The following is a 22,523-nucleotide window of genomic DNA, read 5'->3' on the forward strand; positions in this document are numbered from 1 at the left end:
CTTTCTTTTAGACTTTCCAGACCGGTACAGCATCCCACCCTGTCTGTTGCCATGTGTTCTGGGGGTTTTGTTTTGCATGAAGATTTTACTTTTTCTGCGGGTTCTAATATTTTTCTAGGGACGGGGAGATCAAAGAACAGCAGTTGTGTAGTTGGTGAGCTATGGGGACATTTTTGCTGCAGGGGCCTAAACTATGCATTTTCCAACAGCATTCCTGTTTGGAGTAGTGTTACTGTTTAAGGTTAGTTTTTCTTAGTTCTGCTTGACTATTCGGCAGACTGGTAGATAGAGGGAGGGACAGCTATTAAGTACTATAATCAAAAGTTTAGTCTCAGTCTCTACCTGCTGGTTATGATGAGCATCAGTGAAGTCTGTACGGGTCTGGAAAGTCTAAAAGAAAGAAAATTAGCAGGTAAGAATGTAATTTCTCCTTTTCAACCAGCTTTTGCAAAAAAAAAAAAAAAAAAAGTCATCTAGAAACATTTTTGATCCAGCTCTATTAGAAACATCATGTTTCAAACCCCCTGAAAAAGTTGGTTTTGTTTTTCAGTGTGAGCAAATGGTGCCTGAAAATAAGGATTAAAGGTCATAGAAATTTCTGTGGTAATGGCATACATTAACATCCTAATATGACAGCTCTTCACGTTGTACTTGTTATATGACTGTTCTTTTGAACCAGCAACCTCATCGCCGTAAAAAGTTGTATTAAGATCGCCAAGTTTCATTTGTTTTGCTTATATAATCAAGGAAATATTTTGACTCAAAACTGCAAAAGTTTTGCAGGGATATAATATGCATGGTTGCAGTATGGTATCAAACAAAGAGCTATATCTGCACAAGTATTCTACTGGAGAATCTTAAGATGTAAGATTCAGCACACAAAGTTTCATCAAAATCCGTGATGGTATGGTGAGGCACTTTTCTAAAATTAGACCACTTAACATGGAATGATCTAGACTATTGTAATTATGATTGTATTACAAAAATTTAATGCTTGCTACCAAGAATCAGCAATACGTTGAATGTTTCTGTTCAGTAATGTCATTTCCAATCTTTCCTCAAACAGGCGTTATGATACTGTTATAAATCGTTTGTACACTGGCATTCAGTGTTATTCCTGTGGAATGAGGTTTACAGCATCACAGACAGATGTTTATGCAGACCATCTGGACTGGCATTACCGGCAAAATAGAACTGAAAAGGATGTTAGCAGAAAAATAACACACAGAAGATGGTACTATGGTTTGACGGTAAGTTGCATTATTGACTAAATGTTGACAGAGCAGGAATTTAGCAAATTGGCTTTGGTTGCATTAGACCTTGTTAGATTGGGAAGATGGTTAAAACTAGCTAGTTAGAGAGAAAGGAAGTGTCTGACTTGATGAGAGGAGACATGGTAGTTGTCTGGGATGGGGATTAAACTAAACTAAACTAATTCTTGGGTTTATATACCGCGCCATCTCTACATTTGTGGAGCTCGGCACGGTTTACAAGAATTGTAATGAGAAAGGAACTCCAAGGGAGGGAAGGGTGAGGATCAAAGGGAAGGGATATCAGAGGAGGAGGGAGTGTTAGGTTTTTGAGAAAAGCCAGGTTTTCAGATGTTTACGGAAGGGTTCGAGGGCGCTCAGGTTCCGGAGGGGGGAGGCAAGGCTATTAGATGAATACTGTATATCTATTTCTGTTTGATATGCAACAAGTGCTAAAATTGGCTTCTGTACAGTTAACAAAGAGAAAAAGAAGGAATAGAAGTGGGCTAGGGAGAGAAGGGAAATTAAAAAGCGAGAAAGGGGCTAGGATAAGAGAGAGCTGAGCAGATATGTTTGGTGGGGTTTGAAAAGGAGAGAGGATAATGAGGACAGAAAACAGAAAGAGGGAGCCTTGTGGGGATTTTCTTACCTGTCATGATACTGGTATGCTCGTGATAGCATACTTACCCGGGGGGGAGGGGGAGGAAGATGGCTGATTTACTAAGCTGCTTTTCCCCCTATAGACAGGATGAAAATCTCAGTAAATCATAGGCCCTAAACTTTAGGGCCTAAAGGAAAGGTGGCTGACCTCATAGGGGAAAATTAAATGCCTACACCAATTGCTCTTTGAATGAGGTTGGTGAACGGGTTGAAAGAGTTCTCAAGTGCTAACTCTGAAATTCTTTGGCTGTTTCCTAGATCCCCCCCAAATTTTTCAAGACTTTATTTAAACTAGATTCATGCCCCTCTCCTCCACTAGGCCACCCCCCCCATGGGTCTTCTAGGCCACTTGTCAACCCCTGTTCATTCTAAACCCCCCCATGGGTCTTCTAGGCCACTTGTCATCTCCTGTTCATTCTACTGCTTTTTGTGTTTAGTTTAGTCAAACATTTACTAAATCGCTCTTCACAAGAGGGATGTAATAGAGTGGTGTGTAATAATCATAATTCTAGTGCGACAAGACACTTTATTCTTGAACCTGTGGGCTGTCAACCTCATGAGAATTCTTGTAGAGATCCTCATTAGCATTCTTTTGCTCTGCCTTCCATCCCTCTGGGCTATTCTCCAATTAATTATTCAGTTGTTTCTCTACAAGTGAGATGGTAGGAGCCTGCCTTTCTGCTTGTATTTATTTTCAATTAAATTTGGGTTTTGCTTGCATTTGTGAGGCTTTACAGTGCTTCAGAGAATCCCAATCTTAGGGCATCTCTGGCTGAAGGAGAGCACTCTTCCTTGCTCCTCAAATTAAACAAACTAGGGGTACAAGACATGGTGCTACAATGGTTTTCACAGTTCTTAAGAAATGGAACATATGAAGTCTGGAAGGAAGGCAAGAGATTCCAATCATGGAAGACCAATTGTGGTGTTCCGTAATGCTCACCAATTTTACCTGCGCTATTTAACATCTAAGTGCACTAGGAAATTACCTACCCTCAACCCAGGCTCAAATATTCTCCTATGCAGATGATTTCTTCTTTCTCTATATAGTCAAAGAGTTATTCGATAAGGCTCTAAATTACCTGAAAACCACTATTAATGACCTAAGTACATGTATGAAGAATAACTTCCTCAAACAAAATAAATTCAAAACAAAAATATTATGGTTCGGAGATTATAGTTCACTACCAAGCACAGAACTAGAGATATCCAAGGTGAAAGGCTAAAGATAGAAAATTCCTCCAAAGTACTGGGAGTTACTAAATTAAAACTTAGTTTTATACACCAGATCATCAACCAATTTGGAGCACAGCTTGGTTAACATTAAGAATAGAGAAGAGAACAAAAGAAATCGAATTTTGAAAAAGTAGAATAATTTCCAAAATGTTTGACAAACAAGACCGTCTTTAGAGCTTTCCTGAAAGATAAGAAGGGGCCTAAGCTTCTTAGCAAAAGTGGCAAGTTATTCCAAAGCTCAGTTAGTTTGTAGACGAAAGAATGGCTAAGTTTTCTGATAGATTTGATTTTGCCCTTAACCCTTTCAGGACCAAGGGACATATTTGTCCCATAACTTTAAAATCCTATAAATTTTGATTGGGATAGTCTACAGTTCTAAATTTGATATGTACGGATTCCATATGATACTGCCTTTATGTAAACAAACTGGTTCCGACATTCATTCATTAGCGTCGTTGCCAGATTGACGAGAAGATTCACTTGCCACACTGTCCATAAGCCAGAAGTGTGATTAAAAAAAAAAAAATGATATTTCACAAAAAAAATCAATTTTTTGGCATCTGCAAGCCCTTTTTACCATAAAAATGTCATCAAAACCACAAAAATTGGCCTACGATCCTTATGGTCCTGAAAGGGTTAAGGAAAAGAAAGTTTTAATCTCAGAGCTCCTAGCCAGATGAGATCTGCACACATTCCAATCCAAAGGGACAAGAGCAATACAGAGGCCAAATAAGATCTTGAATGCAATACAAATGCATTTAAATTGAATTCTCAAATGGACTGGAAGCCAATGTAGTTTTCTAAGGAGAGGGGACACATGGTCAAACTTGCGCTTATCAAAAATGAGTCTGGCAATTGTATTCTGTATTAGTTGGAGTCTCTGAAGGCTAACCTTAGATAGCCCATGAACAGGGAATTGTAATAGTCCAAATGTGCCAGAATGATTGGTTGGACCAAGACAGAAAAAAAAATGGTCTAACTTTCTTCAAAACACAAAGACTAAAAGAACACTTTTTTTGCAAGAGAGTTAATTTGATCCTTAAATGTGAGTGAAGAATCGATAAGAACACCTAATACTAATGCAGTGTTCTCCCCAGAAATTTTTTCCAGCCGGGTGGCATGAAAAAGTAGCCGGATGGGGAAATTTGGTGGTGGGGAAAATTAACCCCCTCTTTTACTAAGGTGCACTAGCATTTTTAGCGCGCGCAAACCCCTGCGCTATGTGGGAAAACTAACGCCAGCTCAATGCTGGCATTAGCATCTAGCGCGCGTGGCAATTCCTCCGCGCACTAAGCGCACGCTAAAACCACTATCGTAACTTAGTAAAAGGAGCCCTAAATGTGTACTATTTTTATTAGTTAATTATTATTATTATTTTCCAATGCTCAATATGACTTCCTTTTTTAAGGTTTGACACTTGTGCCAGAATATTTTTACTAAATTTAAGAAGTATTTGCCCTCTTTCAAATGGTATAGAGGTTAAAAAAGGGAAAGGCGTTAATGAAGTCATTAGGTTCAATCTAGCCATTTATTTCTGCATGAATTTAAACAACTAAAAAAAAAGATAAATATAGCCCAGTCATACAAGAAATGGCTCTACAGCAGGGGTGCCCACACTTTTGGGGCTTGCGAGCTACTTTTAAAATGACCAAGTCAAAATGATCTACCAACAATAAAATTTTTAAAAAAACACAAAACACACTGTACGCAGAGAAAATGTTAATTATCATTTATATTCTGCGAGTTTTCAAAGAGGTCAAGGCAGATGACTTTATGCAATGTCACCTCAGGAACAACTATACAAAAATAGACAAATATACCCCCTCCCTTTTTACTAAATCACAATAGCGGTTTTTAGAGTAGGGAGATGCACTGAATGCCCTGCGCTACTCTCGATGCTCATAGGCTCCCTGCGCTAAAAACCGCTATTGCGGTTTAGTATAAGGGGGCCAAAGTGCAAAATATAGACAGCAGATATAAATTCTCAAAACAGACACATTTTGATCACTAAACTGAAAATAAAATCATTTTTCCTACCTTTTTGTCTGGTGATTTCATGAGTCTCTGTTTGCACTTCCTTCTGACTATAAATTCAATATTTTTTTTCTTTCTGCCCCTCCCCTTTTCTTTCTGTCTCTCCCCCCCTTCCCCCCCAAGCCATCGCGCCAATTTCTCCACTTCCCCGATTCTTTCCCTACCCCCTAAGCCACCATGCCGATTTCTCCCTGCTTCCACGAGCCAGGCTAGGAATGTACAAGTGCCGGACTCACAAGACTTCACCTCTGATGTCAATTCTAACGTCAGAGAGGAAGTTCCAGGCCAGCCAGGCAGCGATTGGCTTGCCCAGAATTTCCTCTCTGACGTCAGAATTGACGTCGGAGGTGAAGTCTTGTGAGTCCGGCGCTTGTACGCGACTGGCCCGGCTCAGGGAGGCAGGAAGAAAAAGATTGCCAAGGCAATGCGATCGACTCACATTGCCTTTGCGATCTACTGGTCGATCGCGCTCGACCATTTGGGCACCCTGCTGTTATGGTATCCTGTTCTGACCTGAGGAAAGGGGTTTAGTCCCCAAAAAACTGCCTTATTTCCATTTCCTATTTATAAACTTTAATCAATAGATACAATACTACTTGATTCTACATAAAGCAACAAAAAAATTTTTTTCTACCTTTTGTCGTTTCTGCTTTAATCATTTTGTCTTCACTCTTCTTTCTAGCCAGCATCTGTCCGCTCTGTCTTCCATGCAGCATCAGCCCCTTCCATCCACTGTCTGCCCTCTCCCCGTTCCATATGGCATCTTCCCTCTTTTTATGCTCCTTCAATAAACTGTCTATCCTGTGCCCCTTCTCTTCTCCTTTGTACATGATTGATTTCTGCTCTGCCACCTCTCCATTTTTCTCTCTCTGTCACCACCCCGTCCCCTATGCTCTGGCATCTCTCTCTTCTCCTTTCTTTCCTTCGCACCCCACAGTCTGGTATCTTCCCTGATTCTCTGGCATCTCACTCCTTTCCTTTTCTTCCATCTCTCCCTACCCCTCCATGCTCTGACATCTCCTCCTTCCTTTCCTCTTGGTCTGGCATACTTTCCTTCTTATCCCAGGACAAGCAGGCAGGTATTCTCACTAGTGGGTGATGTCATCTGACAGAGCCCCGATACGGACGTCTCACAAGCATGTCTTGCTTGAAGAAACTCAGAAGTTTCGAGATGCCCGCACCACGCATGCGCCAGTGCCTTCCCGCCCGATGGTCCGGGCGTGTCTCCTCAGTTCTTTTTCTTCCGCGGAGCTGAGAAGTTTACTTCAATTCTGCGCCCATTGAATCTGTTTTTTTGCCTTCTGCATCGCCGCGGGTTGAGTTCTTTTTACTCTTTCCGTGCGTTTATTCTTTTTTTCTTTGATTTCTTTAAAAAAAAAAAAATAATAAATTTTTTTCTTCCGACACCGGGTCGGCCACGTGGCTTGGGCCTCGCGCCTTCGACCTTGCGGCGGAGCTTTTCCGGCCTATGTCCCGGCCGATCACCGGTTTTAAAAAGTGTAGCAAATGCCAGCGCGCGATTTCGCTCACGGACCCGCATCGACGCTGCCTTCAGTGTCTGGGTCCGGATCACTTTCCGAAATCGTGCCGGCCTTGCTCCACTCTGACAGCGCGAGCGTTTAAGCGCCGCTGTCTTCTCTGGGAGTCCATGTTCAAGATGGAAGCTGCGTTGGATCCTTCAGCTTCGACGTCGACTGGTGCTTCGACTCCGTCTGCGAAGCCCTCTGCCTCCCCAGCTGCTTCGGGCCTTCTGAAACCGGCATCGTTCACGCCGGTTTCGGCCTCGACCTCGGCGCCGATGCCTTCCTCAGTGTCCTCGGAACAGGTACCAACCCCTATAGTTCCTCCGGTGGTGCCCAAAGTGCCGAAGGCTGGTAAGCAAAAGCACTCGGCACTGAAGGAGCGCGGAGACTGTGCGGAAGAGCCCCCTTTTGGTGCGGATCCCTCCATATAGGCTTCGTTGCGGTCCATCCTGGAGGCTCAGTTTGTGGAACTCATGAACACCATGGGGCCCCGGCTGATAGCCTCGATCCAGGGTGACCTCCCAGTTCCGATTCCGAGGGGCGGGCCACCCCCTCCTCCTCCGCCGCGCCGCACGACCTCGTTGCTCGGCGAGGAGGAGCGGCGGTCGGCGTCCGGTTCCTCGAGGAAGGCCTCTGGTAGTACCATGCCCCCCTTGGAGCCTATTTCCTCGAGGAAGGCCTCCCTTAGTGACATGCCTCCCTTGGAGCCTATTCCCTCGAGGAAGGCTTCCCTTAGTGACTTGCCTCCCTTGGAGCCTATTATCCCTCCCCATGACACAGTGTGGCGTCCACCTTCGAGGCCTCCCAGTCCTGGGCATAGCAGGAAACAGGACAAGTTCTTCCGAACCCCCTATCAAGCCTGGGCGGCGTCTGGGGAGGCGCCGAATCTTCCGCCTCTACGTTCTACGGCCTCGAGTCCTATCTGCTCTTTGGAGGCTTCTGGGGATCAGTATTCTCACAGGCGGGCTCGATCCCCATCCAGACATCGAGAGCGGCATCGATCCAGGCACTCTTCGAGGCATTCCTCTCGGCACTCGACCGTCTCTCCTCAGAAGAAATTGCCTCGTATGGGGTACTGTGCTTCGGCTGGGTCTCCTCCTCCGGGACCGGAGTTCGAGGACCCCGAAGTCTTTTACTCGCCCTGTTATTCGCAGGCCTCGGTAGAGCCCGAGGCCTCGACTTCTTCTAGTCCTTCTCGAAGACCGGTGCTGGCGGACCAACTGTCTTTTTCCTCATTTCTAAGACAGATGGCGGATGACCTGGACATTACTCTCGATTCTGGTTCTCGATACTCCAAGGAGTACCTCGATACCATGCACTTGCCTCGTCCCCCAGCTGAGTCCTTACGCCTGCCGCTGCACAAGCTCCTCGACCAGATCTTCATGAGGTGTTTTGAGTCTCCTTACTCTATTCCGGCGGTCCCTGGAAAATTGGATGCTCTGTACCGCACGGTGCATCATAAGGGCTTCGAGGGACCTCAGCTTTCACATCAGTCCCTCCTGGTCGAATCCTCGCTCAAGCGGTCTCATCCGGCCCAGGTGTATGCTTCAGTGCCTCCGGGCCGCGAGGGCAGAACCATGGATAAGTTTAGACGACGCATCTATCAGAATTCTATGATGGCGTCCCGAGTTCTAAATTATAATTTCCACTTTGCCACCTATTTGGAATTTTTTCTTCCTGTGCTTCGGAAGTTCACGCCCTACATCGAGTCCCAGGCTCGTTTTGAGTTTGAGGAGGTGGTTGCTTCGCTGTCCCAGCTTCGTCTTCAGTTGATGCAATCTTCCTATGATGCCTTCGAGCTCTCGGCCCGGGCAGCAGCCTGCTCTGTGGCGATGCGCCATTTGGCCTGGTTGCGGACCATTGACATGGATCCGAATCTTCAGGACCGCCTGGCGAACGTCCAGTGTGCTGGGGCGGATCTTTTTGACGAATCCATCGAGACGGTCACGAAGAAATTGTCTGATCATGAAAAATCCTTTCAGTCCATTCTTCGGCCGAAGCCTAAGCCTCAGCAGTCTCGACCCTCTCGACCACCATTAATCTATCAGCGGTGTTATCAGCCGAGGCAAGCTCCGCCTGCGAGGCAACCTGCGAAGCGGCAGCCTCCTCAGAAAGCTCAGCAAAAGCCTCAGCCGTCTACTGTCCCCAAGGCTCCTCAGCCTTTTTGACTGTCTCTTCGAGGGCATAACCAGCCTCGTTCTGCCTCCCCCTGTTTTTCCCATCGGGGGGCGCCTCCATCTTTTTTATCATCGCTGGGAGGCGATAACCACCGACCTCTGGGTCCTTACTATCATCAGGGAGGGGTCCTCTCTTCAATTCCATCGGGTTCCTCCGGACTACTCTCCAAGAGAGTATCCTTCCAACTTGACTTAGACCACCCTTCTTCTTCGGGAAGCTCATGCGTTGCTCCGGCTTCGGGCTGTCGAGCCGGTCCCGGGGGACCAACTTAACCGAGGGTTTTACTCCCAGTACTTCCTTGTTCCGAAGAAGACGGGCGACCTGCGACCCATTCTGGATCTCAGGGTCCTCAACAAATTCCTTGTCAAAGAGAGATTTCGCATGCTAACCCTTGCTTCTCTCTACCCTCTTATCGAGCAGAACGACTGGTTATGCTCTCTGGATCTCAAGGAGGCCTACACTCACATTCCCATTCATCCGGCCTCTCGCAAATTCCTCAGATTTCGGGTGGGACATCTGCATCTGCAGTATCGAGTGCTTCCATTTGGCCTGTCCTCGTCTCCCAGAGTCTTCACAAAGTGTCTGGTAGTGGTGGCTGCTGCACTCCGGAACCAGAGTCTTCAGGTTTTTCCATACCTCGACGACTGGCTCATCAAGGCCCCCTCGGCCTCAGGGGTCATCTCAGCGACCCTGTCCACGATTCTGTTCCTGCAAAGTTTGGGCTTCGAGATCAACTTTCCCAAATCTCATTTACAGCCTACCCAGTCGCTCCCCTTCATCGGGGCGGTCCTGGATACCATTCGTCTCAGAGCATTCCTTCCTCCTCAGCGCATGGATGCTCTTCTTCATCTCTGCCAGTCTGTGTCTTCTCGCCAGTCCATCTCAACGAGACACATGATGGTCTATCCAGAGGTTTGCTGTTTCACACTCCTCCCCACCAGAAGGTTCTCACAACAGATTCCTCGACCTATGCCTGGGGAGCGCATCTGGATGGTCTTCGCACTCAGGGATTCTGGACCAGTGCGGACCGACTCCATCAAATCAATCTTCTGGAGCTCAGAGCCATCTTCAATGCTCTTCAAGCTTTTCAACATCTGCTTTGCAACATGGTGGTTCTCATTCGCACAGACAATCAGGTCGCCATGTATTATGTCAACAAGCAGGGGGGCACCGGCTCGGCCTCCCTCTGCCAGGAAGCTCTCAGAGTCTGGGATTGGGCGGTTCGCTACAACACCTTCCTCAAAGCTGTCTACATTCAGGGGAAGGACAATGTCCTGGCGGACAACTTGAGTCGTCTATTCCAGCCTCACGAATGGAACTCCATTCTATTTGCTCAGTGGGGAACGCCTCAGATAGACCTCTTTGCGGCTCTCCACAACTTCAAGCTGCCTCAATTTTGCTCCAGGATCTACACTCCTCATCGCCTCGAGGTGGATGCATTTCTGCTGGATTGGGGTAATCGCTTTCTGTATGCGTTTCCTCCATTTCCTCTCATTCAAAAGACTCTGGTCAAGCTGAGGTCCGACCATGCCACCATGATTCTGATAGCTCCTCGGTGGCCCCGACAGCCTTGGTTCTCCCTTTTACTTCAACTCAGCAGCAGGGAGCCGTTCCTTCTTCCAGTATTTCCTTCACTGCTTACTCAGCATCAGGGGTCTCTGCTTCATCCCAACCTGCAGTCTCTCCACCTGACAGCTTAGTTCCTCTCAATGTAGCGCCTCACCAGTTTTCCCAGGCGGTGAGGGATGTCTTGGAGGCTTCCAGGAAGCCTGCTACACGTCAATGCTACTCCCAAAAATGGACTAGATTTTCTTCATGGTGTATTTCCAATTCTAAGGAGCCTCAGCGAGCCTCCCTATCGTCTGTGTTGGACTATCTTCTACACCTGTCTCAGTCTGGTCTCAAGTCGACATCTATAGGAGTCCACCTGTGTGCTATTGCGGCTTTCCTTCAGCCTCTCCAAGGGAAACCTCTCTCTGCTCATCCTGTGATTTCCAGATTTATGAAGGGACTTTTTCATGTCAATCCTCCTCTCAAACCGCTTCCGGTGGTTTGGGATCTCAATGTTGTTTTTTCTCAGCTTATGAAACCTCCTTTTGAACCTCTGAGAAAGGCTCCACTAAAGTTTCTCACTTGGAAAGTGGTTTTTCTGGTGGCCCTCACATCTGCTCGCAGGGTCAATGAGCTTCAGGCCTTGGTGGCGGACCCACCTTTCACAGTATTCCATCATGACAAGGTGGTCCTCCGCACTCATCCAAAATTCCTACCTAAAGTGGTCTCTGAATTTCATCTCAACCAATCCATTGTACTTCCAGTGTTTTTTCCGAAGCCTCATTCTCATCCTGGAGAATCTGCTCTTCACACATAAGCACATATAAGCACATAAGCAATGCCTCTGCCGGGTCAGACCTGAGGTCCATCGTGCCCAGCAGTCCGCTCACGCGGCGGCCCAACAGGTCCAGAACCTGCATAATAATCCTCTATCTATATCCCTCTATCCCCTTTTCCAACAGGAAATTGTCCAATCCTTTCTTAAACCCCAGTACCGTACTCTGCCCTATTACATCCTCTGGAAGCGCATTCCAGGTGTCCACCACCCGCTGAGTAAAGAAAAACTTCCTAGCATTTGTTTTGAATCTATCCCCTTCCAATTTTTCCGAGTGCCCTCTTGTTCTTTTATGTTTTGAAAGTTTGAAGAATCTGGACTGTAAACGTGCCTTGGCTTTCTACTTGGATCGTACCAAACCACACAGAACTGCTCCTCAACTATTCGTCTCCTTTGATCCGAACAAGTTGGGACGACCTGTATCAAAGCGCAACATCTCCAACTGGATGGCAGCTTGTATCTCTTTATGCTATGCCCAGGCTGGATTACCCCTTCCCTGTAAGGTCACAGCCCATAGGATCAGAGCAATGGCAGCCTCTGTAGCCTTCCTCAGATCGACACCGATTGAGGAGATTTGTAAGGCTGCCACTTGGTCCTCGGTTCATACGTTCACCTCTCATTATTGTCTGGATACTTTCTCCAGAAGGGATGGACAGTTTGGCCAAACAGTATTACAAAATTTATTCTCCTAAGTTGCCAACTCTCCCACCATCCCATTGAGGTTAGCTTGGAGGTCACCCACTAGTGAGAATACCTGCCTGCTTGTCCTGGGATAAAGCAATGTACTTACCGTAACAGTTGTTATCCAGGGACAGCAGGCAGCTATTCTCACATCCCACCCACCTCCTCTGGGTTGGCTTCTCTGCTAGCTACCTGAACTGAGGAGACACGCCCGGACCATCGGGCGGGAAGGCACTGGCGCATGCGCGGTGCGGGCATCTCGAAACTTCTGAGTTTCTTCAAGCAAGACATGCTTGTGAGACGTCCGTATCGGGGCTCTGTCGGATGACATCACCCACTAGTGAGAATAGCTGCCTGCTGTCCCTGGATAACAACTGTTACGGTAAGTAACATTGCTTTTCCACGGAGCCGGGAAGTCCGTCTTCGACTCTCTGTGTGAAGATTTTTCACTTGTGCCTTCTAAAGTCTGCGGTTTTGGGTTATTTTTCTCTTAATCACTGATTTTCGTCATTCATTCTTGTTTAAAAAAAAAAAAAAAATTTCTTCCATCCGTCCGACTGGGCAGGCCACATGGCCGCAGCCCCGCGGCTTTGATCTTGCGGCGGAGCTTTTCCGGCCTATGTCCTGGCCTATCACCGATTTTAAAAAGTGTGCCAAGTGCCAGCGCGTGATTTCGCTAACGGACCCTCATCGACGCTGTGTTCGGTGTCTCGGGCCTGAACACCTTACGAAATTGTGCCGGCCTTGCTCCACACTCACCGCACATGCTTTCAAGCGCCATTGCGTCTTGTGGGAGTCGCTGTTCAGCATGGAGTCCTCGACGGAGCAGTCTTCATCGAAAGGCCCCTCACCGTTCCTCCCTAAGCCATCTCCCACTCCAGTAATATAACTTCAAAATCTTGATCTAATTCTTATTGTAAACAGCATAGATTCCCTGTAGAGAATTGCAGTATATAAGACTGTTTTGTATTGTATTTTTCTGACCGGTGAAATTCTGGACTTCATTCGGTCTGGATACAAGTTTGAGTTTTCTTAAAAAAAAAAAAAAAAATTGGGGGGGGGGGGGGGGGCAAAAGAATAGAAAAACTATATACAAATGTAGATATCCAGGTTGTAGGGGATCTGGCTGTGGTACCAAAACATGGCTTGGATATTGACTGCACAGGGTCTTATATTGTCACATTGAAGCAAATAGTTTTCAGTCTTCATTTGCTAGTTGGAGTACATAAACCCAAGTCTGGCCTTGAGGGAATAAATGAAAGAAATTAGCAGTTAAGATCTAATTTTGTCACATCATAGTTGGGAGGCATGTGGAGTGTGTTTCGAAACCAGAGTTACAGGTTTTATATTGAGATTCTCTCTAATCTTGTATAGAATGCAAACTTTGTCCCCCATATGGAATAATTAGTTGATGAGGCTATCGGTTATATAACCTAACCCCTCTTTTACTAAGGTGCATTGCCGCGCACGCTAACCCCGCGCCAAGAACTAACGCCAGCTCAGTGCTGGCGTTAGCGTCTAGTGTGCGCGCTAAAACAGCGCAGCTTAGTAAAAGGAGCCCATAGTTTTACTGGATGACTGAATCTGGCTGGGGAATTTCTTTAGAAGGCCCTTGGGACTTTCTTGCATTATCTTTTTATAGCTAATTTAAAGGCATCGGGGAGAAGTGGTGGTGTGGTAGAAATGTTAGTTTTGCAAGTGAGGGGATGGAGAAGTTAATGTGTAATTCTGAATATGTGCCCTAGGTGCAGAAAAATGGTCCTGGCTCTGGTTTTTGCAAGTTCTTTCTGTTGCGTTAAATAGTTTTATAGTATTGTTACTTTTGTGCACATAACAAATATGACCCATCCTTTAAAGATATTTAAGTTATTCTAACTTGGTGTTTCTGAACTCGGTTCTGGAGTACCCCCTTGCCAGTCAGGTTTTCAAGATATCCACAGTGAATATGCATAAACTTGATTTGCATACACTACCTCCATTATAAGCAAATTTCTTTCATGCATATTTATTGTGGATATCCTGAAAACCTGATTGGCAAGGGGGTACTCCAGGACCGAGTTGAGAAATACTTTTTTAACCTAACAAGATAGTTCTCAAGAAGGTTTTGTGCTGCTTCTGTAGAATAAGACAATAAAATGAAGATGCTATGAGATCCTGAATACCTTGAATTAAAATTAAATTCCTTTACCAAAGCTTATGCAAACCGCTCTGATTTGGAATAGAAGCTTCCAATAAACAATAAACTTCCCAAACAAAAGTTCATTTTCAAGATAACCTAATGTTCCTGAGATCAGTTTGCATACATTGGAGCCCTCTTTATATGAAAATTAACTAACAGTGTTCATATTCGTTGTGGCTATGGCATCACTATGACAGGTTTGGGAAGACCTATCTTATATAAAAGCGTTCTTGGTTCACTAAAAACACAACAGTATTCAAGCTGCATACTATGAAATCAACATGTTTACCGTTGGGAAGATCAAAAACATTTTCTTTTAGCAAACAATTTTTAATGTTTTCTTTAGGACTGGATTGAGTTTGAAGAAATAGCTGATCTAGAAGAGCGTGCTAAAAGCCAGTTCTTTGAAAAAGTGCATGAAGAAGTGATTCTGAAGACTCAAGAAGCAGCCAAAGAGAAAGAATTCCAGAGTGTGCCTGCTGGGCCTGCTGGAGCAGATGAAGTAAGTTTTGAGTATTAGAATCTGGGTCAGTACTAGTTGCATCATAGCTTGCTTTTCCCTTTGTATATTTGTTTTGGAGGCTTTGTGTACTTTAATAGTTTTTCTAACACGTATTAGTTTTGGATGAGTATTAAAGATAGATGACTAGCATAGTGTTGACAGTAAAGGACCACATGGTATGACTATTTGTGTCTATTTACTGCTCTTTCTACAGGCTTTACTCAAAATGTTTGACAAACATTTTTCACACTCCCCCACCCCCTTGCAGGATATCAGCTTTCTACAGTAAACTGGGAAAACGATTGGTTTATTTATTTATTCAATTTTCTATACTGTTCTCCCAGGGGAGCTCAGAACAGTTTACATGAATTTATTCAGGTACTTAAGCATTTTTCTCTGTCCTGGCGAGTTCACAATCTGATATACTTGGGGGATTAAGTGACTTGCCCAGGGTCACAGTGAGCAGCATGGGTTTGAACCCACAACCTCAGGGTGATGAGGCTGTAGCTTTAACCACTGCGCCACACTCATGAAGTAATCTTTTACAGTAGGGGAGTGTAGGAAATAAAACCAACTTTTCTGCCCTATCCAGGGATGCACAGGGAGGGGGGCCTAAGGCCCTTTCTAGAAAGCTTATAGGAGAATGAACCTTTCAATCTGAATTAAAAATTATCTCAAAATTATCATTAGGTCCTTGACAGATAATTTGGCTCTTTATTTTATAAATTCTTTTTGATAATAATTGCAAGGATGATGCTCTTGGGAGAAGAGAAGCTCAGTTAAGATTCACAATATTTATAGTTCATATATAAATATACTTAACTAATAAATATTTTCCTCCTTTTAGAGTTGTGATATTTGTCAAGAGCAATTTGAACAGTATTGGGATGAGGAGGAAGAGGAGTGGCATCTAAAAAATGCAATTCGTGTAGAAGAAAAGGTAATGTGCATTCTGCTGAGTTGTATTGCTTTTGCAGGTGTTAATCTTAATTTGTAGAATACATTGTACTGGTAGTTCACTTGATACTTGGAGATATATAACAAAGCCATACATCATTCTATATCAATTCAATAAGATAATGTCTGCAAGGGGCCACTGAAACGTTCTTGGCCCAACCAGGAAGAGAATGATCTGGAGCTATGGAACTTACAAGTTATTTCACACTTTTCATTTCAGTAATATGAATGAAATGAAACGAAAAGTGTCAAGAAAAGTATGTTTCATGGCTCCACATCATTCTCTTCTTGGTTGGGCTGAAAGTTTTTCAGTAGCCCCCTCATACCATATATGAAAAGATTCTGTGTAATGAAGAAAAATTTTTTTTTAACACCAAATTATTTAAAGATAGACTCAATTTTAAAACCTATATTATAAAAAATCAAAAACTGTGAAACTGATGTCATTCTTAAAAGTTGAACTTTCTGGCACATTGTCTTCCTGAAAACATACCTGCTTTTACATTTAGGATCACTTTTCAAAACTACATTGACCTGATAAGTTTGAGCTTCTGTATGTCTGCAGTATATTTTGGGATTTACAGTATATGAGTTGAAGGGAACTGATTACCTATAGTAATTTTAAACTTTAAAACAACAAATCTGCATTTTTAGAAATGTACTTGCTATAAAAGTCATTTTGCAAAAAAATGTCTACCTTATCCATATCCATGTTACACCTGTACAGATGACGAAGACAGAAAATGCTCAAAGCTAGCTTCACTTCCTTTGTGGAATTGGCCACTGTTGGAAACGAGATACTGGGCTTGATAGACTTTTGGTCTGTCCCAGTATGGCAACTTTTATGTTATGTTCTTATGTCTAATGTTGCTTTTCACTCCCCAATATATCTCCAAATGATGCAGTAGCAAGTCATTTTGAAATATTTTTCTAGCTTATAATTATTTGATGCTAGAGATTTTCCACTCACCTATGGTTAAAATATAGAGAACTGGAACTGCTGTTATGTATATTTTAGCTGTTAAGCAGAATTCCTACTTGGAAGCCAGTCTTGTTTATCAAGAACTTCTCTACCTATCAGAATCTTCATGATACTGAAGATGTGTATGAAACTATAATTACTATGCCTTTTTTTCCCTAGATTTATCATCCATCGTGTTATGAAGATTATCAAAATGTGAGTTATGTTTTTTTTTTTATACTGTCCACTGACTTAGTTTTGTGTTATTTGTTTTTTTTCTCTTCACTATAATGGCTTGTTTAAAACTATAGAGGTAGCGTTAGTTTCACAGGATGAAAGCAAGATGGATGCAAAAATTAGGGCAGGAAACAGGTTACTGGTGGGGAATTGTCATTTTCAATCACTTGTATTTTGAAGCTTGTATTTTTATGAGCTTAATGTTTTCATTTTACAGACATCATCATTTTTAGACTGTACACCCTCTCCTAGCAAAACCCCTATGGAAAATCCATTAAATAATCTGCTGAACATTGTCAAACAGGAGTTGCAAGAACCTGAAATTAAAGAAGAACCAGCTGAGGATACCCGTACTGCCTGTACAGATGAAGACAAATCTTTGGAAATGGAGGTTAAAACAGAGCCCGAAGTTGCTGAATCTGTTTGAATTACACTACCAACCCTTTTTTTAAGGAAGAAAAGCTGCTGTGTCAAAAGAACTAAATCCTGCAAGACTAAGGAAACTTTTATATAAAAAGTTTAACTGAGGCAGGGCCCTCAGCTATAGTTTAGTTAATAAATACATTTTTGTATTTGAATTTCTACTTCCTGCACAGTTTCATGTGTTCGTTGTGTGAGAATTCTGTAGATGTGTGCAGATAAAACAAAAAATGAAATTGTAAGTGTAAGTGTAAAAAGAACTGTACAGATTTCACTTATGGAGCTGTAATTTATAAATAAAAGATATTTTTGCTATATATGGTGTGTAATGTTTATGCACACCATAACAAAAGAAGTGTTTATTTTCCTTTCTTTAGTTTAAAAACTGCAATAAAACATGACATTTTTTTCTTGTAGACACACTTAAGACAAGATGAATGAACGTGAGCTTTAAGTTATAGAAAGGATTACAAAGACAATAAAGGGTCAGGATCTTTCCCAAACAGAATACCTAGTTATTTTTGTTGTCATTGCAATATATAGGGTGATATTTTCTCAAATAGTTACTAAAAATAATATAAACCCAAAACAAAACTAATAATGCAGCAAACTGAGGGTTATAAAATGCAGATGCAGTACCTGCAACCATCATAAAACATCTGGGCAGTTGATAAACATCTGCTGAAGGAGAGGAATTTTTGTTTGCATAGTACATGATATTTATTTCAAAAGTTTCACACAGAAAAAGCCTCTCCCATACATTTTATTTCTAGTTATGAATAAACGTGATTGGAAGAAAATTCTTTGCAACATTTACATTTTTTTCCTTTGTTGGTTACAATTGGATTGGATGGTGAATCTGAAACACTGGGATGTTAATATTTGCATTCTTCTAATAAACAATTAGAGCATATTTAAGTTTTGGTCTCTTTCATGAGTATGTAGTGTTGTGTAATGAATGTGTTTGACTGGCAAATTGACTTTAACCAAGAGTTAGTAAAAGGAATATGTGTAGTAACTTACATAGCTTTGTGTGGTCTGGTTTTACACCAGTGCATGCAGGTGAACACAAACTTACATCTCCACACATGATATGCTAAATCCAGGACTAGCTTATTTTGACTTCCTCTCCAAACATGAAGCCTTACCCTAAATAGGACTGATGCTTGTTTCCAACTGTTATGCATCAGAAAAAAATACAGAAATCAAATTCCATCTTTTTGACTTAACAGTCTTGCTGCTGAGACTGAATGGAACATTTTAATAAATCTTTATTATTAAAGCAGAGGACTAAATAGAATTTTTCTTCAGTAGCATATGTCCTGAAGCTAAATTTTAATATACTGTTTTTACCATGATTAAATCATTTTTGCAGCCATATCCAACAATAACTTCAGCCCTACAAGAAAGCACTAAAAATAATACATTCCAAAAAATGAAGATCAACATAATTAAAAATGTTCCTACCTCAGCTAAAGCATAGCTAAACTTGAGGTACTGAGAAAAAAAAATGCTTTTGTGTGTTTTCCCACTTCTTATCTCTACCCTTGTGGTCTGCTAAATTGAAAAATCAGAAGTTGTGTGATATAACTTCAAATAACATTATTTCCAGTTAAATAGGTGTGTCATTCTGGACAAGCGGGTTATCTCCCCATGGCTGTGAGCCATATTCAGAAGGAATCTACTCTGGATTTTTTTCTGTGATCCTCCTACTTCACTGGGAGCTCTCCTGCCACCTGCAGTTTTTCCTTTCTGCAAGTGAGCCGGAAGAAGTGTTTGAGAAACAGTCCCCTGTTTCTGTTAAGGTGCATTCGACCAGAAGTCTAGCTTAGTCTGTCCAGCAGAGATTTGTACAGCTGCAATTTGGTCCACTCTAACACATTTTTGCAGTTTTACAGGGTGGATGTTGCAGCAAGAGAGGACTCTGTGTTACGGGCCGGCGCAGTCAGCCCCCCCTAGATTTCTGGGACTGATTTTGTACATCCCACTTGTTCAAAATGACACAACTATTGCACTGGAAAAAGATTATGTCCTTACTTTAATAATCTCTTTTCCAGTAGATAGATGTTTTATTCTGGACCTCCGCCCTGTACTTCCTGCGTCTGCCTGTTGTCTCATTCTGTTTATTCTTCTCCAAGTATGTATCTTGGATGCCAGTCAGCCCTTTGGACCCTTAAGAATTTTGTACTGCCTGAGCTCCTTTGATGCTTTTGTTGGCTTTTACTTGTTCATTGAGTGTTCAAGTGTTATGTTTGAGCAGAACAGTTGATTTGTTTGGGAGTTCCCATTTTTGTCTTTCACATAATATCGATGGAGCTCTTGCTAGCTTGTGTACTAACTGCAGGTGGCAGCAGAGCTCCCAGTGAAGTAGGAGCATCACAGAAAAAATCTGGAGTGCATCCATTCTACATATGGCTCACAGCTATGGGAAGATAACCCACTTGTCCAGAATGACACACCTATTTACTGGAAAAGATATAATCTTTTAGAATTTGAGCCTTTCATGACATACATTACAAACCAATATATTTAAAATCATGCTACTTCCTCTCAGATGTTAAATATCCCTTATTTTTCATCCAAATGTTAATATTTAAAAAAAAAAAAAATAGTAAAGTTTACCTCTACAGCATTAATACAAGATATTTTACACCATCTTTAAGGCATACACTGACTATGGCACTTAAAGAAGGGGTTGTAGGCATAATGGTTAGACTACTTGTGGATTTTGTGGTCAATAAGATGGAATCTACTCATAGATAGTTCTGAAGAGTTGCTTACCTGTAATTGAGGTTCTCTGTAGACAGAAGGGGAATACAGCTGCATTTTATGGTGAAATTTTCTGATGCTTCTATATACTGGAGCGCTCTAACTAAAAAGTGAGCCTTTTGGCTGTGCAGGAGTTCCCTGCTGTGGACTGTTCCTCCTTTCGTTGTGGTCCAAGCTTAGAGTATAAAGTGTGGGGATGGTGGATGAGTAAGTATGATTGCTGTTCTTGGTGAGCATGTGTTTGGAGACCTTCCACCCCCATTTACAGGTAAGCAACTTTGCTTTATCTGGAGACAAGCAGAGGAGATGCTTGATGAGTTCCTTAGTTGATGGATATGCTGTTCTTTCTCCTTTTGCTACTTTATTTTAGGAGATAAAGAAGTGCCGTAGGATGGATAGGCCAAATATAATTTTGTCTGAAGTGGAGAAGTTCAAACAGTAGTGTTTGGGCGAGGACCATTTGCCAGCTTTGCAGATATCCTGCAGAAGTGTAATCCTGATGTGGGCTGTTGAGGAATCAGTGACCCTGTGACTGTGAGATTTCTTGTGGCCTGCAAGAGCTTTGTCAGATTTGCTGTAACAAAAGGCAATATAGTCAGAGACCCATGTAGATAATTGTCTGCCTGGAGGCTGGTGGGCCTGGATTGTTGGAATTGAATGTGACAAAAAGCTGAGATTAACAGATGTATTTCCACTCTAGTCTGGCCTAGGTGGACTCCCTTGCCTAGGGTTGATGAATTGGTTGTTATTAGCTGAGGCAGAGGACTGCCCTCCCCAAGAGATGGGGAATAGCACATGAGAATAAATTGTTTAAGCGCTCTGGGAAACTGGTACAAGCTTAGTTGAAGAGTTGCATTTTCAATTCCAATGAAACTTGAGGTGCCACTGAAGTGGACACGTGTAGTATGGCATAAGATACAAGGAAGATTCTGGCCACCAGTTGAAGTATATTGTGAGCAGATGTTCTTTGTTCTGCACAAAGATGGTTGTACAACTTGGTGATGATGTCCTCCTACCCTCACCCCTCCCCAGTAGGTAAGCCTTTACTGAAGGAAAGCCCTTATAAAGACGAGGGACTACGTAGGAGATAGGTTGGATTTGCTGTAATTGGTTGACCCCTTGAATCTGTAGAACGGCCTGAATTGTCTCTTATCGTGCTATCTCTGGAATGTGCAGATAGTAACCAAATCATCTAGATCAGGGGTGTCCAACCTGCGGCCTCGGTCGAGGGCAATGCAGTGTTTTCCTCTGCTGCCCCTGGGTGTTTACTGTCTTGCCGGCTCCCTCCTCTGTCTTGCAGCGTTTGCACATTTGTGCGGCCACAGAACCATTTTTTTCAGCCGATGCGGCCCAGGGAAGCCAAAAGGTTGAACACCCCTGATCTAGATAGAAGTAAGCAAAATGTCCTTGTCTAAAGATGTGTGGTTACTACTACAAGATATTTGAATACTCTTCAGCCCAGACAAAGCCAAATAGGAGTGCATTGTATTGGTAGGGTTGGTTGAGGAATGTGAAACAAAGAACCTTCTAGTAACCTAGGTGTATGGGAATGCGAGTTTAGGCATCTTTCAGGTTGAGGGAGGCTAGCCAGTCCTTGGCATCTAAAAGCTGTCCCTTAGGCATGGGCATGTCTGCGAGGTAGTCATGTGGATCCTCTCTAAAGCTGAATGCTTCTAGCCATGCTATTCTGCAATTGCCACTGTGCTGGATGTCATTAGGCATCACAGGTGGATTCTTGCAGTGTAACTTGCAATTGGGACACCACATCCGTGTAGTCTAATGCTTGTGGGTTCATCACTTCTAGTTGTTGCACTAGTGTGTCAACAGTGCTATATCTGTAACCAATGAGCTACAATTTTCAAGGCATGCATTGCTCCTTGATAGACTTTCCTACCCACAGAAACCAGAAGTCTGGATTCCTTACTAGACAGGACATTGTATTGGGCCTTTGATGATTTATTGATCATAGATTCAGAGACTACTGAATAACAAGAATTGTGGGAGGTCATGGCCAAGGGTTGTCTTATTGCTTGTCCTTTTAAATCAAGCTGCCTGGATGTTAGCTATGATAGAATGTGGGATCTGTGGTGAGTTGCAGGTCCTGCAAGGTATGGTGTACTGAAAGAGCAATGACCTCCCTTGTGGGAGACTTACAAGATTGCAGGATAGCTTGGAAGTCATGCCAGTCTCCTCGTTCATTATGCTTAGGTTTAACATTTTAGAGATAAGAATATACTGTAAGAATTGCCATAGGTTCAAGTCCATCCAACAGTGGCTAACCCAGGTCCCAACTACCTAGCTAGATCCCAAGTAGTAGTTCTGCAGGAACTGGAGATTGGAATACCCTTCTTCCTGGTCGTGTGGTGGTTGGTCAGCAGGGGTGCTACTGGACACTTATATATGTTTTATCATCTGGGTTGAACCAAGCATTCAGAGTTGAGTGACGCTGATAGCTGGGCATGGAGTAGGATGAGAATGGAGCCCATGCAATTTCTGTGCAGCGGAAAGTCTTGTCTTCTACAGACTTGAATGGTTCCAGAATTAGTTGGAATA

General features: G+C 43.1%; 1 protein-coding gene across 2 annotated transcripts in view; it reads left to right on the plus strand.

Annotated features, from left to right (window-relative positions):
- The window catches only part of PCF11 (PCF11 cleavage and polyadenylation factor subunit), an 81,118-nt gene extending 63,004 nt beyond the window's left edge, over positions 1-18,114 (plus strand). For both annotated transcript variants that reach the window (XM_033947859.1, XM_033947860.1), the window contains 5 exons: positions 1,067-1,250; positions 14,471-14,626; positions 15,474-15,566; positions 16,725-16,760; positions 16,999-18,114. In XM_033947859.1, the coding sequence (XP_033803750.1) occupies positions 1,067-1,250; positions 14,471-14,626; positions 15,474-15,566; positions 16,725-16,760; positions 16,999-17,208 (679 nt within the window). In that variant the 3' untranslated portion in view covers positions 17,209-18,114. The remainder of the gene's footprint in view (positions 1-1,066; positions 1,251-14,470; positions 14,627-15,473; positions 15,567-16,724; positions 16,761-16,998) is intronic.
- The last annotated feature ends 4,409 nt before the right edge of the window (positions 18,115-22,523 follow it).

The sequence above is a fragment of the Geotrypetes seraphini genome, chromosome 6 (assembly GCF_902459505.1).
Source record: "Geotrypetes seraphini chromosome 6, aGeoSer1.1, whole genome shotgun sequence".
Classification (NCBI taxonomy): Eukaryota; Metazoa; Chordata; class Amphibia; order Gymnophiona; family Dermophiidae; genus Geotrypetes; species Geotrypetes seraphini.